The following is a 16,997-nucleotide window of genomic DNA, read 5'->3' as shown; positions in this document are numbered from 1 at the left end:
TTAAATAAAGCACAAGTACCTGAATATTCTTTCTCCATGTGCCACATCTGTCAGTTACCCCATGGTAATTCAAATCCCAATTTAACCGAAGCAGATAATTCATTTTTTAGTGCAGTATTTCGTGGGTTTCGTGTTTACAAGTTTTAGATTTTCAGTTTAATATTAAAAGTCATTATTGCCAAAGGTTTTTGAATAGTCTGTGTGTAATTTGCTGGTCCCGGAAGATAGAATTGCTGACTTTATGTAGAGAGAATGCATCAGCCACTATCACCCACTATCATTTAAAGGTTTTCACACAAGACAAACTGGAAGGATTTTTCTCCCCTCTCTCAGGCCCACTGGACTTTGTTGAGGGAAGACCAGATCCTGGTTTTGTGACTCATTGTCATTGACCACAGTTTTGAAATACTTCAGGAAATTTCTCTTACAGATGACCCTTTTGTCAATTTTCTCCGAATGCCTCTTTATTTAACCCCTGTCCAAGCAACTCAAGGTTATTCTGGGTGAGCTAGGGACCAGTGGGTTAGATCTTGTCTCTCCTTCCGAAATCATCCTTTCCCTTGGTACTTGATGCATTTGTCATGAATGTTGGGGTGTTTGAAAGAACAGCTTTAGTTGCTGTGCAGTGCATAGCTTATCTACGGAGAATATTCACAGTTGCTGGATCAGGCAGCACAGTCTGTCCTAGGCTTCCTCATTGTGCCCAACACCTGTTCCTTTGTCACCTTAGAACTTCTGGTGCATACCCCTGATGGCCACTTAGATTGTCATAAGGACAGCCCCTGGGGTAGTCTGTGTGTCTTGCCCCCCGACCCCCACCACCACACCAGCCCCTGTCTGGCACCAGGGCTGCCTCTGGAAGGCTGTTCCAGATGGACTGTTAGGTTCCACTCAGTGACTGGAGATGCACTCTCTCCCATCTCTCTCACCCCTACTTTCACCAGTGTCTGGATCACAGTTTGATGCTGAGGGAGAGCCCCATGGCAGGCAGTGGGCAGTCCTGATCTGAAACCCATTCTCAGCCACTGGAAGTGTTATGACTTTGATAATTTACCTCACTAAATCTGTGGACCTATTCTTAGGCTCACAATTAAGAACTTCCTCTGGCAAAATGTCATGAAAATTACAAGAGATATCGATGTTCCTAATCTCACAGTTGCAGCCCTTCATAAAAACAGACTGTGGGCTGGAGCCTTAGTATAGCAGATAATGCTCTTGCCTTGCACATGGCCAACCTGGGTTCAATCCCCAGCATCCTATAAGATTCCCCAATCCCTGCCAGAAGTGACCCCTGAGCCCAGAGCCAGGAGTAAGTCCTGAGCAGCAATGGGTATGATCCCAAAATAAAACAGAATAGACAAAATGCACACTTGTTAATAGCTCTCTTCGAAGTCTAGAAAATTAATTCTCCTTGTATAGCATCTGATTTTTTACTTAATTCTGACATGCTAACAAGAATTGTGGAATTTTTTTTCTGCTTGTGCTTTTAGGAAAATGAAGGAGGCTTCTCTAATAGCATTTAATGTTTTCTGAAGATTCCAGTAAGCAAAAAATGAACTGTGCTGGGCACCTTCATTCTCTATGTTTTGTTCCCCATTTCGTTCAGATGGAGGATATAATAGTATCTGCCTTATGGATTGTTAATCCAGTTAACAGTTCAAAAACATCACAAACAGGCTCAGCACAGAGCTAAGAAGCATCTATTCTCTCCTCCCCTCCACCCCCACACTATCACTTAACCCTGCCCCCTCACACATTTTCCTTTGCTTTGCTTTACTGCTTGGTCAGTCCCATCAAAGACACATAGAAAATGAAACTAAGGACACGGTATAAGAAAGGTTGGGGGAAAAGAAGATGCATGATAACATTCTCAAGAGATCTATGTAATTTCATCCTATTGTTCAGGTTCGGTCGGAAGCGGACATTAGCGACGTTTTTGAGCCTAGGAGGGCTGGCTTGTCTTATTGTCATGTTTCTTCCAGAAAAGAAAGGTATGCTTTTCAAATTTCTATGTAAGGGTTTTGAACAGCACTTTTATTACAATGAATCTCAATATAGTAGAGAGATTACCATATGCCATGCTTCATTTCTGTGATTGCATATTATTTAGCAATTTTGTGGGGCATAATGGGCCAGATTCTTTCCATTGCCTAAACTGTTCTCTGGGTGAATAATGTGCTTGGAGGTGCACTATTAATTCTTTCAGGCGATTAGCTACCATCTGGGGTGGCTGGGATATGGTGCTGGTAATGTTACAGGGTTGTTTATTTGATGGCGATGTTATGTACAGAAAGACACTCTCCCTAAGACTCATGCAGGATCATGCTCATGCAGGCCCCCTCCCAAAATGCAGAGAAAACCTGCTGCTTCCTAGAGGGGCCCAGACACCCCCAGTACCTCTCTCGGTACTCCTTGGAAACCCCAGTAGGAACAACAGCAGTCATAGAAAGAGTCACAGCTGTTGGTCACAACTAGAATTGTCAGTCTCATATCATGAGCCAATAAAACTTACCTTCAGGAAATTTTGTGTTTTTATGTATTTGTAGCTTTGCTCTGCAAACACAGCTTCTAAAATGGTTCCCTGACATTCTGACCTAACCTGATTTCTGCCCCTACCTAGGAATTTTGCAGTTAATGCTGGTTTGGTCTTGATGTTTTGGCACTAAACACCTGAGGTTTGCCGGTGAGGACACTGGGGACTGTGGGTTTTCACAGGAATTTTACACCAGGAGAGCTCTGCTGCTGAGGCCTTTGGAACAGCAGAAGGCCTTTGGCCTTTTTGGGGTGTGTGGGGGGGGGCAGGCAGGGCAGTGGCGACACTTTGGGATTTTGCTCAGTTTCCCCAATGGAGCTTGCACTTTGGATGGAAGTCATTGTGAGAAGCTTTCACAAAGTTTTAATAATCCTTGGAAATGTAGTTGAAGAATTTATTCCCATCAGAGTATATCACATATTAGATATTACATAGATTGGACATTTGGTTGCACCCTTGGCTCTTCAAGACTCTAAGTCCACTTGTTCTCATGCTCTTTCTCTGCTCTGCGTTCATTGGGGTCATTTGAGGCCCAGAACTCTCTGCTTTGAGATCAGGCTGGGTTGCTCACTAGTTAGGTCAGTGTTTTGAATGGTCTTACTGTGACTGCCATGAAGTCAGGAATACTAGAAAATTCAGTTAACTTGGCCTATTTCTTAGTCTTCATGGTTTAGTAGAACCAAGTACCCAATTCTGTCTCTGGTAATAAAGCAGTCATTATAGACTAAAATAAGATAGAGCAGTAACTATAGTTGTAGGTTTAAATCACTGAGCATATAGTTTCAAATTATTGTAACTCTAGATTCAGCAGAGTTTTTGTTCATAGATGATTTAGGAATTCATGGGTTTGGGTTTGGGTTTGGGTTTTTGGGCCACACCTAGTGATGCTCATAAGTTACTCCTTTTTCTGTGCTCAAGAATTATTCCAACCTTGGGGCTGGAGTGATAGCACAGCGGGTAGGGCGTTTGCCTTGCACGCAGCCGACCTGGGTTCGATTCCTAGTATCCCATATGGTCCCCTGAGCACTATCAGGGGTAATTCCTGAGTGCAGAGCCAGGAGTGGCCCCTGTGCATGGCTGGGTGTGACCCCCCCAAAAAAAATGTTTAAAAAGAATTATTCCAACCAGTGCTCAGGGGACCATATGGTGTGCCAGAGATCAAACTGGGGTCGACTGCATGCAAGCAAGCACCGAACCCATTGTTCTATCACTCTGCCCCATGGGAATTCATTGTTTTCTGCCCACAATAGTCTCAGTGTCTCACCCAAAGGAGAAAAATATTTCGCTGTTAGTACAAACACTTGTTGCATGCCACAGCTTTTCAAACTAGGCTAATTAGTGTCTTTCTTCACTCTGTGTGTGTGTGTGTGTGTGTGTGTGTGTGTGTGTGTGTGTGTGTGTGTGTGTGTGTGTGTGTGTGTGTACCCTTGAGGTAACCCCTCAGGACTGTGCACAAGGCCCGTTCTACAAAAACTCAAAGTGAAGCAGATGTGTGGGTACTCTTCAGGAGCCATCTTTACTCTCTGCCCACTTCTAATCTGCAAGAAGAGCCAGCTACCACCCTTTGCCAATGGTGCCCCTTAGTGGACACCAAGAGAGAAACACAGAATGGTCTGTCATTCACAAGCCATAAATATACGTTGGGAACATGACGCTACTTTCATATTTAGAAAAGTCGAAGTCTTTTCTATGGATTTTCAGGGTAAAAAATTCCATAAGGTCCATTTGCAAATTTTTTCTATTTTTAATAACCGTTAGAATGTTAAAATGAACCTCTTCCACTACCTCGAGCCCATTTCCTTTCATTTTATTTATCACTAGAGAGAGAGAAAACAGATGGTCAGTACCCTTCCCCTTTCTGTATAATCTTTTCTCCACTTGCAGGGAATCATCTAACTATCCCTGAGTCTTCTCTTCACTGAGCTAAAAACATTTGTTTAAATTTTCTTTGAGTTTTTCTTCTTTAGATATTTCAAACATTTGTATGGTTTTCTCTTAGAAAAGGCTGCTGGGTCCAGCCCAGGGCTGCTGTTTCATGCTCCTCAGCAGCTCTGACAGCATCCTGACCACACTGCCCAGGCCAGCCTTCAACCCAGATGAATCTTATCGGGCTGCTCCATCAGCGATGGAAAGCCCCTCTGCCTCTAAGACTGCAGCTTCCCCACCCACAGTAGATAATCAGATCCTTGGATGCCACAAAGGTCAAACAGAGCTTTCTTTTCCAAAGCTCTAAGATTTAAGCTAAATTATTCAAGTTCTGGGACTGGAGCGATATAGCACAGCAGGTAGGGCGTTTGCCTTGCACGTGGCTGACCCGGGTTCAATTCCTCCATCCCTCTGAGAGCCCAACAAGCTACTTAGAGTACCCCACCCACACAGCAGAGCCTGGCAAGCTACCCATGGCGTATTTGATATGCCAAAAATCAGTAACAAGTCTCACAATGAGACATTACTGGTGCCCGCTCAAGCAAATCAATAAAGAATAGGACAACAGTGCTACAGTGCTATTCAAGTTCTGAGAAGTTTGTAGTAAGAGGTCTAATAGTGAAAATAATTCTATTTGCTTCTTGTGTCTCATGAAAACCACTTGTTTTCTCACTGCTTTTCATGCTCATTCCCCCTCACTTTTCCCACCAAGCATGTATTCATTCTTATCTTCCTGCCAACTCATATTCTCCCTGTCCTGCCAGTTATTTTCTCTCTCTGTATCTGACTGTGGTTTTGTCCAAGGCACATGAAATGTACTTCTAAACAATATTGTCGAGAAGCTGGAAACAGATTTCTTGGCATCTCTTAGGTTTGATGTCTAATTATTTGATGTGCTCACTGATGTGCCAAGAGCACTGGCTCTTAAGTAAGTACTTTACCCTAGTGATAAGGTTTCCAAGGGTACTCTAATCCACCAACCTCCCTCTCCTAGGAGCCTAAAGGACCCTAAGTAAGTCACAATACTGACTCCTGTTTATGTGACAGTGCCATGATATGGCATCTTAACTTTCCTATTAACAGGAAATGAATGCTTAGAGAGATCAGGTAAATTGTCCAAGGTGGACAGAGCAGAAAGGTTTGGATATGGGGTTCAGATTTCACATCTTCCTGATTCTCATGTCAGCCTGCAGGGGGTGCTGTTTGACCTTTGTGGCATCCGAGGATTCAACTGTCTACATTAAGTTGTAGTTTTAGAGGCAGAGGGGCCCCTCAGCTCGGCCGCACCCCCACTGGGCTGGTACCTGAACAGCAGAAGGGCTTTTCATTGCTAATGGAGCAGCCTGGTAAGATCTATCTGGACTGTCAGGGTGGTGCTGGGCATTGTGGCCAGGATGCTGTCAGAGCATTTGAGTAGCAGGAAACAGCAACTCCTGGCTGGACCTAGCAGCCTCAGACACGGCTCTAGTGCTACACGGATATCCCATTGTCTCCATTCTTTAGTCATTTGATTTCTCGCATGTCTTCTGTACACAGGATACTGTGCTTAAACCGGCCATAGTTCCTGGTCTCACAGAGCTTAGAATCTAGTGAAGAATAGGATTGATTTAAAAAAAAAAAAAAGGTTGGGGCTTGAGCAATAGCACAGCAGGTAAGGCGTTTGCCTTGCACGTGGCCGACCCGGGTTCGATTCCCAGCATCCCATATGGTCCCCTGAACACCGCCAGGAGTGATTCCTGAGTGCAGAGCCAGGAGTAACCCCTGTGCATCGCCAGGTGTGACCCAAAAAGCAAAAAAAAAAAAAAAAAAGTTTGAGGGTCCGGAGCAATAGTACATTGAGTGGGGCATTTGTCTTGCAAGTGGCTGACCTGGGTTGATTCCTGGGATCCCATATGGTCTCCCTAGTCTGCCAGGAGTGATTCCTGAATGCACGGCCTAAAGCTTCGGGAGACACCTCCTGCTCAAAATCACCCTAGACTTGAAGGCTTTTTTCTGTGCCCCATGAAAGAATGTATTTTTTTTAAGCTACACTTATCAGTATTCAGGGACTATTCCTGTTCTCTACTCACAGGACCATATTAGGTATAGATGGTGCAAGGATTCAAATCCGGATGGCCACAACAGCCATCTGCAAGGTCTCTTAACTTTCTGTACTATCTCTTGAGCCTCTAAAAGTTAAAAAAAAATACACAAACAAAACAATGATCAAGTGATTCTAAAATCAACATCTAACAATGGACCTTTACACTGTAGGCATTCATGCAAGTGTTTCAGGTATGAAAATAAGCAGGAACATACTTGAAAAAGAAACAAGAAAAACAGGACCCAAGAGATTCACAGGAGGTGAGGTGCTTGCTTGCCTGCTTGCTTTCCTGCAGCCGACCCTGGTTCTGTCCACAGCTTATGGGCCCCCAGCACGGCCTGGGCTCACTCCCAAGCACAGAGCCAGGAACAGCCCCTGAGTGCCACCAGCTGTGGCTTAAAAGCAATAGATAGATGGATAAAGATAAAATAAAGTAAAAGTCAGGAGTAACAGCAAGAGAAACAAAGTTAAAAGCAATGCAGGAATATAAAGCATATAGTTATAATATACATATGTATATATATACATATATATATATATATATCACTGTCATTGTCATCTCGTTGCTCATCGATTTGCTTGAGCGGGCACCAGTAACATCTCCATTGTGAGACTTGTTACTGTTTTTGGCATAGCGAATATGCCACGGACAGCTTGCCAGGCTCTGCCATATACATATACATACACAAAATTAAACAAAACAAAAATGGGACCAGAGCAATAGTACAGTAGATAGGGCATTCACCTTGCATACAGCTGACCCAGGTTCAATCCTCAACACCCATACGGTCCTTTTGAGCCCACCACGAGTGATCCTTGAACACCACCTGGTGTGACTCAAAAACAATAGATAGATAGGTAGGTAGGTAGATAGATAGATAGATAGATAGATAGATAGATAGATAGATAGATAGATAGATAAAGACAATTTTTTAAACCATGCACAAAACACTTTCAGATTAAAAATGCATGTATAGAAAAATGCAATGAATGAGATTAGCAGTAGAATAATACTAAAGAAAAAAATCAGTGAGAAATACACAGCAAAGGAAAGTACCCAGAATGAAATGAAAATGGTTGTATAAAAACATGACTGACACAGGACTTCGTGCCATGCAGTTTTCACTCAGGGCGCTCCAGAGTTGGGTGGGTGAGAGTCCTCACCACCCCAAGGGACCCAGCCCCAGCAGCCGACAACCTCCACTACCCAAAAGCTGTCATGTTCAAGGCTGCTCCCCACATGCTCGGGCTGAACCTCACATATGAGTGAACATATTCCTGGACCGCACAGCCGCTTCTGCAGCCAGCCGTGTAACACATTGTAAGACACTCCCTACCCATTCTCCATAATTACCACACCATATTTGATGGGGTTCAGATAATAGGCAACAAATCGTAGAGAGAAATATATATATGCATATATATATTCATATATACATATTTTCAGATACATATACCAAAGCTCACTTCACCCAAACTTTAACAACATGTTGGTGATATCCTATAGAATCTCTTAATGGCTCCTGCCAAAATAGAACATCTTCACACTGTTTCCTATATGAACACTTTTTTGTAAGCATGTTCAGCTTCATAACAGATAATACAAAAATATTCTTTTGGCTTGTTTTGGGACAGGAATTGGGGCTTGGAATGGAAATATCTCGAAGTTGGTGGTGGGAAGGTATAATGGTGGTAGGATTGGTGTTTGAGTATTAAATGTAAACAAATATTGTGAACTAACTTACAAAAAAAATTTAAAAAATAAACGGCTGAGCTGGGGCAGTGCCAAATGGAATAACATTTAAATTGGGCTCTAGGTAGATGGAGTTAAAGGAAAAATAGTTGCAGGGTAAGAGAGAAAGTTACAGGGGTTGGGACAGTTGCCTTGCATGAGCAGACCTTGGTTCAGTCGTGGTACCACAAATGTTCTCCTTAGCACTGCCAGGAGTAGCCTCTGAACTGAGTGTGGCCCAAAGCAAACAAAAATAGATAATTTCCAAATTTGGTGAAAATTGTAAACACACACTGAGAATGTTAGTCATTAAAAAATTATAAGAGGAGTTAGGGAGATAATCCAATGGGCTCGAGAGACTATATTCTATCTCTGGCACCGCACAATTTCCTGAGCACTGCTGGGTGTGTCCCCCAAGCCGATTAAGAAGATGTCACAGGCCAGGGAGACAGTCCAGCAGGTAAAGCGCTCGGCTCACACATAGGAACGCTGGGCTCAGTTCCCAGCATGGCACACAGTCCCTGATAGTCTCCGGGACTGACCCCTAGGCATAAAGCCAAGTTTAAGCCTGAGCATTGCCAGATGAGGCTCAAAAAATAACAAAGAAGAATATAAGACAATCCTAAATGTGTATACAGCTAATATCAGCTCCAACTACATAAATCCAAAATAGACCTGAAAGGAGATATTGACAAATACATAACAATGACCAGATATTTTAATATTCCTCTATTGGTAGGTAACTGAAAATAATTAAGGGGTATGGAAACATAAGACATAACTGACTTTTGTGGAACTGTCTACTTTTTATTTATTTTTTCTAAATTACTTCTGGCGCTATACTCAGAGATCACTCCTGGCAGGGCTCAGGGGATCATATGGGATGACACTGATCAAACCCAGGTTTGTCATGTGCAAGGCAAGAGCCCTGTGTACTGTTGCTCCAGTCCCATGAACAGTCTATCTTTAAACAGATAAATGTGTATTCTATTTGAAGTACACCCAGACGACTGACAAGATATTGCACTCTGGGCAATAAAATTAGTTTCAGTAAATTTCAAATTGAATTTTAACAAGTATTTACTGAAATCTTACAAAAATAATTCTATAGACTAGAATGGAATTAACTAGAAATCCTTGAATAATTGGGTTTTAAAATAACACTGCTTAAAACACATGGATCGAGACTGGTCCTGGGAGTGGCTGGGAAAGGTTGGTCGCTCGTGGGGCAGGGAAGGAAGAAGAGCGGAGGGGGGTGGGGGGGGGAAAAAACACATGGATCAAAAAAGAAAGCATCAAGATGGGCGGGGAGGTATACTGTGATTCTTGGTGGTGGAATATGTGCACTGGTAAAGGGATGGGTGTTCGAGCACTGTATAACTGAGACTTAAACCTGAAAGCTTTGTAACTTTCCACATGGTGATTCTATAAAAGAATAAAAAATATATGGGAAAAAAAAAGCATCAAGGGAATTTGAAGGTATTTTTAATTAAACACTAATTAAGGTATAAATTTCAAAATTTGTGGGATTCAGTAAAGCTGAGCTTAGGAAAGTTATATTAAAAAACTTCAGGAAAACAGGATGTTTTCAGGACCAGGAATTTAGCTCCTGGCTAGAGCACTTGCATAGCATGTCTAAAGCCTGGCTTAATCCCCAACACCACAAAAACAACCAAAAACACTATTTCCAAGGAAATGCTACAAGATTCACTCAAAGAAAATTTAAAGTGGGAACCATGGAGGTTGTTCAAAATGTCAAGTGCATCTTTGCATGCAGGTAGCCCGGGTTCTATCCCTGGTCCTCCATCCCTTGGTTCCATCCAAGTCTGGTCTTCCCACACTGTCAGAAGCAATGTTCAGGCCCCAGGGAAGGAGCAGAATTTGAGCATTGCTGGTGTTGCCCAAAACATATGCCTTCTCCTCCAGAAATAAATAAAACAGGAAGGAAATGTTAAATCAAACATAAAGCAAACACAAAGACGAAAACAAATATAGACCAAAAGTAAGTGAAGTTATCTGTCACTGTTACTGTCATCCCATTGCTCTTTGATTTGCTTGAGCAGGTACCAGTAACATCTCCATTGTGAGATTTGTTGTTACTGTTTTTAACATATCGAATACGCCATGGGTAGCTTGCCAGGCTCTGCTGTTCGGGCAAGATATTCTCGGTAGCTTGCTGGGCTCTCTGAGAGGGGCGGAGGAATCGAACCTGGGTCGGCCGAGTGAAAGGCAAACGCCCTACCATTGTGCTATAAAGTAGGGGCTGAAGTAATAGTATAACTGGTAGGGTATTCACCTTTCATGTGGCTGACTGGGTTCAGTCTCCAACAGCCTATATGGTATTTCAAGTCCCACCAGAAATGATCTCTGAGCAGAACCATTAAGTCCTGAGTCCTGAGTACCTCTGTGTGTGGCCACTAACCACTAAGTCCTGAGTACCTCTGTGTGTGGTACTCAGACAAACAAAATATTATAAATTAAAACAATAGGGAAGAGGCAAAGAACCCAAAAGCTGGTGTAAGATCTATAAAATCCAGCCAAATGTATGTAATAGGGGAAAAGTAGCAATGTCAGGTGTTAGAGAGTGTCACCACAGAAATGTAAGAACATCTCACAATCTCCTTATCAAGAATGGTTTTTTTGTTTGTTTGTTTTGGTTTTTGTTTGGGGCCACACCCGGTGATGCTCAGGGGTTACTCCTGGCTCTGTACTCAGGAATCACTCCTGGTAGTGCTTGGGTATCATGTAGGATGCCAGGGATGGTACCCTGGTCAGTACATGCATGGCAAACACCCTGCCAACTACATCTCTCCAGCCCCAGAACTACTCTTAAGCACAGCTGAGAGATACAAAGTGGACTACTCTGAAAATTGTTTAGCAGTTTACTTTAAAGTTAAAAAAAAAAAAAACCTTAGGATATGATTCAGTTATACCCAAGAAAAGTAAAAGCATATACAACTTTTCATAGCAGTCTCCAAAAAATTGCTTCAAACTACAAGGAACCAAAACATCTGTCAGCCAATGAATACATTAAACAAATTGTGGCAGATCTATACTTGAAGTATTTCTCAGCAACCACAATAAAAATGAATGATCTGCATTGTATTGATGTACACAACATGAATAAATTTTAAAAGCAGTATGCAGACTTAAAGAAGCTAGACGTTAACGTAAACAAACCGAATTCTTTTGTCCATGGGAAATCATGAGCCTGTAATGGCAGAACTTTGCCCAACTTACATCTCATATGTAAAGCACCTGTGGCTCTCTTAAGATTTTTGTTTTTTTTGCTTTCCGGGTTACACCCAGTGATACACAGGGGTTACTCCTGGCTCTACACTCAGGAATTACACCTGGCGGTGCTGGGGGACCATATAGGATGCTGGGAATCGAACCCCAGTAGGCCGTGTGCAAGGCAAATGCCCTACCTGCTGTGTTATCACTCCAGCCCCAGCTCTCTTAAGATTTTCAATATAGGTATAAAGGGGAAAAAAACACTATAATTGCTTTTTTTTAATAGATAATTAGTTGAATTTTGCAGTGTTAGTTCAATACCCTGTGATTCTAATACATGGAATTATTTTGTTTGGATGATCCCAATGGGCCTCTCAGAATGTTTCCACATAACTAATTCCAAAAATCATCTTCTTGCTACTTGCGTGATTGGAACATACTTAACCACCTCTTGAGTTTAATGCACTGAAGGATATGTGGTTTTGGAATTTTTATTTTATTTTCAAAGATTATTCAGTTTCCCCTTTAATTTTCTCCTTTAAGTCAGTTTTCTACAACATACTCCCTGGGAACACTCATTGTTACAGCCAACAATATCTTATTTCATTTTCACTCATCCTACCACCTCATCTCATGCTTGAACCTTCCCCTGTTTTCTGCCAGTTGTCTGTGTAGCTATCACTTGGACCTGTGGAATTTGCATTTTTCTAACATCTGTTTCAGATGATCCTGTAATGTTCTGGGAGACCAGAGCTGCTACGTTAGTCTCAAATTCAAGTGACAGCTGCAGAAATAAGGAAAAGTTTTGAGCATAAGATGAGAGATGTTAGGATGTGTGAGTACCTCAGAGGGCCTTCTGCTGGACATGTACTGAGTATCATCCCCAGGAGACTTTTTACAGATCTGGGTCTTGTGTTCATGTGACAAACCTTTTATGATATGCCATCTAAATATATACCAATATATACCAATTCTCATTTCAAGGTGGACTCCCCTAACCTAGAGTTAATGATGCTGCAGAAGCTCTTCCTACAGTCGTGAAAGAGGCCATCCTGTTTGATTGAAGACAGCCCCAGAGGTCAATGGTGGTCAAGCAGATGTGTACCTGTCTGCTCAATGCCACTTAATTCTCTGGCAACACAGAGAATTTTCATTTGCTGGTTATTCATTTAGTTGTTGTTCCATCTCAAATATCTGACACCTCTTATGGGTCAAATGCTGAACAGCATGATTTTTCTTATCCAGAATCATCGTTGAAAGTTTATTTGTAATATTTATAAGACTTTTTCCCAAATAGTCCGGTGGAAGAGGGGAAAGCCTCAGAGGGTGGATTTGACAGGGCCGCTATCTTTAGGAAGCCTCTTTGAAGTTGATGAAAGTTTATCCTGTAGGCAGGGAAGATGAAAGTGATATTTTGGGATGGGGTATATTATATGCTTTCCTCGTTAGAAGCTGAGAGAATGAAAGCAGAGTCTTTTCACTTCCATTAATTTTTCTTGTAGTCCCTCTACTCTCTCATTCCATAAAAATTGAGTGAGCCCCACTCCATGTCCTGCTGTGGAAGGTATTGTGAAGGACACGCACAAACAAGAGGCCAGCCTTGGCCAGAGGTACTTAAAATATATTCTGGGAAGACAAGATGGAAATACAAGCCTTTCTAAGAAAGTATCTGCAGCATGACAGTGGGATGAATAAGAAAATAGGGTTGGCAGTGGTCAAAGGAAATGAGGGTTGTTGCATCTGAGTTATTTAAGGGATGATGCTTTGCAAGCTACCCTGGGAACAATGAATGAGCATGTTCTATTTTGCAGAAATGTCAAGGAATCTGAGACCATTACAGTGGTGATTAGGACATCACTTTGACCTTCATGAGTAGAATTTCAGGAGCAGATGTCTTTGGAAGCCAGAGAACAGCTAGTTAGTTAGCAGAAGCATTGTAAGGAGTGAAGAATGGCCACTCATTACAGAAGTTTGATCATGAAAGGGGAAAGGCCAGCAAAATCAAGGAGAATATTTTTCCCATCAGGAGAAAATTGAAAATTTGAAAGCAGAGGCTACTGGTTTATTGGAAAGAACAGGTTAAAAGGCTTAAGTGGGAATAATTTGTAAAATCCCAGGAAGGCTAATGTTCATGAAAAAAAGTCACAGAACATCATTAGTATTTTGAGAGGTAAACAAGTGGCACAAAATATATTTTGTATTTGATACAGAAATGCTACATGAAATAAGTCAATGGAGAGAATGTAGTTCAGTGATGGTAAGAAGACCTGGGTTTGATCCCCAATATGGAAAGAAAGAAAGAAAGAAAGAAAGAAAGAAAGGAAGGAAGGAAGGAAGGAAGGAAGGAAGGAAGGAAGGAAGGAAGGAAGGAAGGAAGGAAGGAAGGAAGGAAGGAAGGAAGGAAGGAAGGAAGGAAGGAAGGAAGAAAGAAAGAAAGAAAGAAAGAAAGAAAGAAAGAAAGAAAGAGAAAGTATTTTTTGGTTAGTAATTCAACTAAGAAGTTGAAAAGGAAAGTTTATAAGTAGTTTCCATTTTTAGGATCCCATTTTTAAAGAGCATGTTTTATATCTTCTGCTAGCAATTAAGTGGGGTTATTTCCTATCCTCTCAATGAAAGCCCAAGAAATGCAAAATAAAGATAAGGTTCCTTGGACTTCACTTTTTGCCTCTTCTTTTCACCAGTCTCACACACTTCATGGGCCAGGGCTTCTCTTGCCAACCCCCATTTTATACCATTGTTTATCCACCTGGGTTTAGTGAGAGGTTGGTCACAGGAGAACCAAGTCACACCTTTCATAGACACAACTGATTGATTTCTGCTAAGTTCACTTTATTACAGCTGAGAAGTTTTCAGGGGACAAGAGCATTCAGGAGTAGGTACAAGTTTAATCACAGAATAGCAAGCCCTACATAAGATTTCATGGGATAATCAAGGCATTGGAAGTATTTATGTGTGTCATGTATGTGTGAGCATGAATGTGTGTGTCAGAGAGAGCGTGCATGCGTATGTGTGTGTGTGTGTGTGATGTGTGGTTTGTGTATGTTAGGTGTATTCTTCTCAATGTGTATTCTGCTACACTCCCTCTGCTGTTAATGCCTCTGCGCCCTCTGAATGGAAGGTGCCATCTGAAGTAGCTTCGCTGAGCATAGCCTCATGGGTGCTGCTCTCTCCTCCTCAGAAGCAGGGCTGTTTGCCGTAGTGAACAGCCGCTCCTTGTCTCTGCTGGGGAAGCTGACCATCAGTGCTGCCTTCAATGTCGTATATATCTACACATCAGAGCTCTACCCCACCATCATCAGGTATGTGTGACGCCCAGCCAGCCCTTCCCTCACACATCTGCACCAGCAGGTACACACCTCATTTCACCTAGTGCAGAGTTAGTGGGGTCAGTCACTGTTCAGCAAACAATGTAAGTCCTAAAACCAGTTGTAGACTGCTGCTGGCATGCCTGCTTGAGGAAATGTGGAACACCTTGGGCCAAATTCCCTCATGTAAATCATGAGAGAGGTACTCTACAGCCAAGTTTCTCAACTGGGGGCCATATGGTCTCTATGAACACCCAGAATAGTTCAGGGGGCTACAGTGAAAATTGTGTAAATGGGGAGTCACAGCATGGACTAGAGGGCTGACCAGTAGGATGGCAGCAAGTTCAGCAGGGAGCTAATCAAGACAAGGTTGAAAAACTACTACTTATAGTTTCTATAATACTCTCCATCACTATAGTACTTTCCCATCACTGAAGTTCTTTCCACTACTACAGTATTCTCCATCACTGAAATACTCTCCGCTACTACAGTACTCTCCATTACTATGTATTCTTCATTACTGTGGAACCCTCCATAACTCATACCGCATCACCTAAAGAGTTTTTTTGTCAGTGATTTCATTTTATTCAGTTAACTTATCCTGTAAGTATGTCAGGCAGCGGACAAGGTTTCTGTTCTCAGAGTCTACATGTTAACACAAACTATCTTCATTTTTTAGATTATTCTTTAAAGTAATTATTAGAAGAATGTATTGTTGAATGGGGTTTTGAAGAGTAGAACGTATAAAAACCATATTTTATCCTCATAAAATAAATCTGAAAAAATAATCAAACGCAAATTTATAGGATTGGAGTGTAGCTGAGTCTTTGAAGAATTGCCTTGGAGAGTCAGCACCATTCTGGGCATTTTGAGGATTACTTCAGTGAAACATTCTGTCTCCTTTATCCATGCATGCCATAGGAGATTTTCGACCTTTTAAGTGTAAAATTCCTCTTCCCATATTTTTTCCAAGATTGACAGCAATTGACTAGTAATTTCCTAATGGTTCTGATAACCTACTTTCTCTGACTCCTGTTTACAAGCCCAGCATGGTCATTTTATCCAACTGAGACACTTTGGAGAGCAGATATCTGCGTTTTTATGAGCAGCTGGAATAACAAGCTGATATATGAGTATCCTTATAGCCACTGTCACTCTCCCTGCCACTTCTTTCATAACCACACTCCCCAAGAACCTTCTTGGTTTCTTGAAAACATATGTTCATTCAGTTTCTATTTGTACACTTGACCCCTTAGGAGTTAGTTGAGTTTAAATGCATGAGTTTAAATACAGAGAGAGTACAGCAGGTAGGGTACTTGTCTTGCACAAAGCCAACCCAGGTTTGATTTCCTCAGCACCTCATATGGTCTTTCAAGCCACCAAGGGTAATTTCTGAGCAGAGAGCTAGAGTGATCCTAAACCAATAAATAAGTAACAAATTACCAGGTCTTTCCGATCATAAAGTCTAGACTCTCTTAGGAGAGAGTTTATCTTAGGAGACATAAAACACAAAAGGTTTTAATAATATTATGTGAATAATTGTAGGGTGGCCAGAAAGATAGTCCAGTGGACTGAAGCACATGCTTTGCATATAGGAGATGCAGGTTCATTCCCCAGCACTGTTCATTCCTGAGCACCCAGGAGCAGTCCCAAACACAGAACTGGGAATCCCCAATACCACTAAATAAAGGGGGGCCAGAGAGCTAGTACAGCAGGTAAGGAGCTTGCCTTGACTGCAAATGACCTGGTTCGATTCCTAGCACCATATATGATCCCTGTAGCACCCCCAGGAATGACGCCTGAGCACAGAACCAGGAGTAAGTCCTGAGCACAGTCAGGTATGATTCCCTCAAAGTAAGAAATATCATAAAAACATTCTATGAGATACTTACATGTTCATTTTATAGCAGCTTCTATAACTTCACTGCTCAGTATGGCAGTTCCTAAACTCATATGCCAATTTAAATGTAATTAAAATGAAATAATTCAGAGTACAGTGTCTGATTCTTCCTAGTCATTGTTCAAGTGCTTAGTATCTGTATGTGTCTAGTGGTGCTCACACAAGAAAAGACAAAAGAAGTAGGACAATTCTAGGATCATGGAATGTTCTAGTAGATAGCATTGCTCTAGTATCCTGTACCTCTCATTTGGGATATATTATTTTTGTTCTACTCTCCCCAGTAT

The 16,997-nt window shown here is 41.8% G+C and overlaps 1 protein-coding gene across 1 annotated transcript in view; it reads left to right on the top strand.

Moving 5' to 3' along the window:
- SLC22A15 (solute carrier family 22 member 15) overlaps positions 1-16,997 on the top strand; it is a 107,463-nt gene that overhangs the window by 84,989 nt on the left and 5,477 nt on the right. The window contains exons 8-9 of the mRNA XM_055139654.1: positions 1,906-1,991; positions 14,687-14,807. Coding sequence (XP_054995629.1) covers positions 1,906-1,991; positions 14,687-14,807 — 207 coding nt within the window. The remainder of the gene's footprint in view (positions 1-1,905; positions 1,992-14,686; positions 14,808-16,997) is intronic.

Source organism: Sorex araneus, chromosome 5 (genome assembly GCF_027595985.1).
Source record: "Sorex araneus isolate mSorAra2 chromosome 5, mSorAra2.pri, whole genome shotgun sequence".
Lineage (NCBI taxonomy): Eukaryota > Metazoa > Chordata > Mammalia > Eulipotyphla > Soricidae > Sorex > Sorex araneus.
This window is presented reverse-complemented; position numbering and strand designations above follow the sequence as displayed.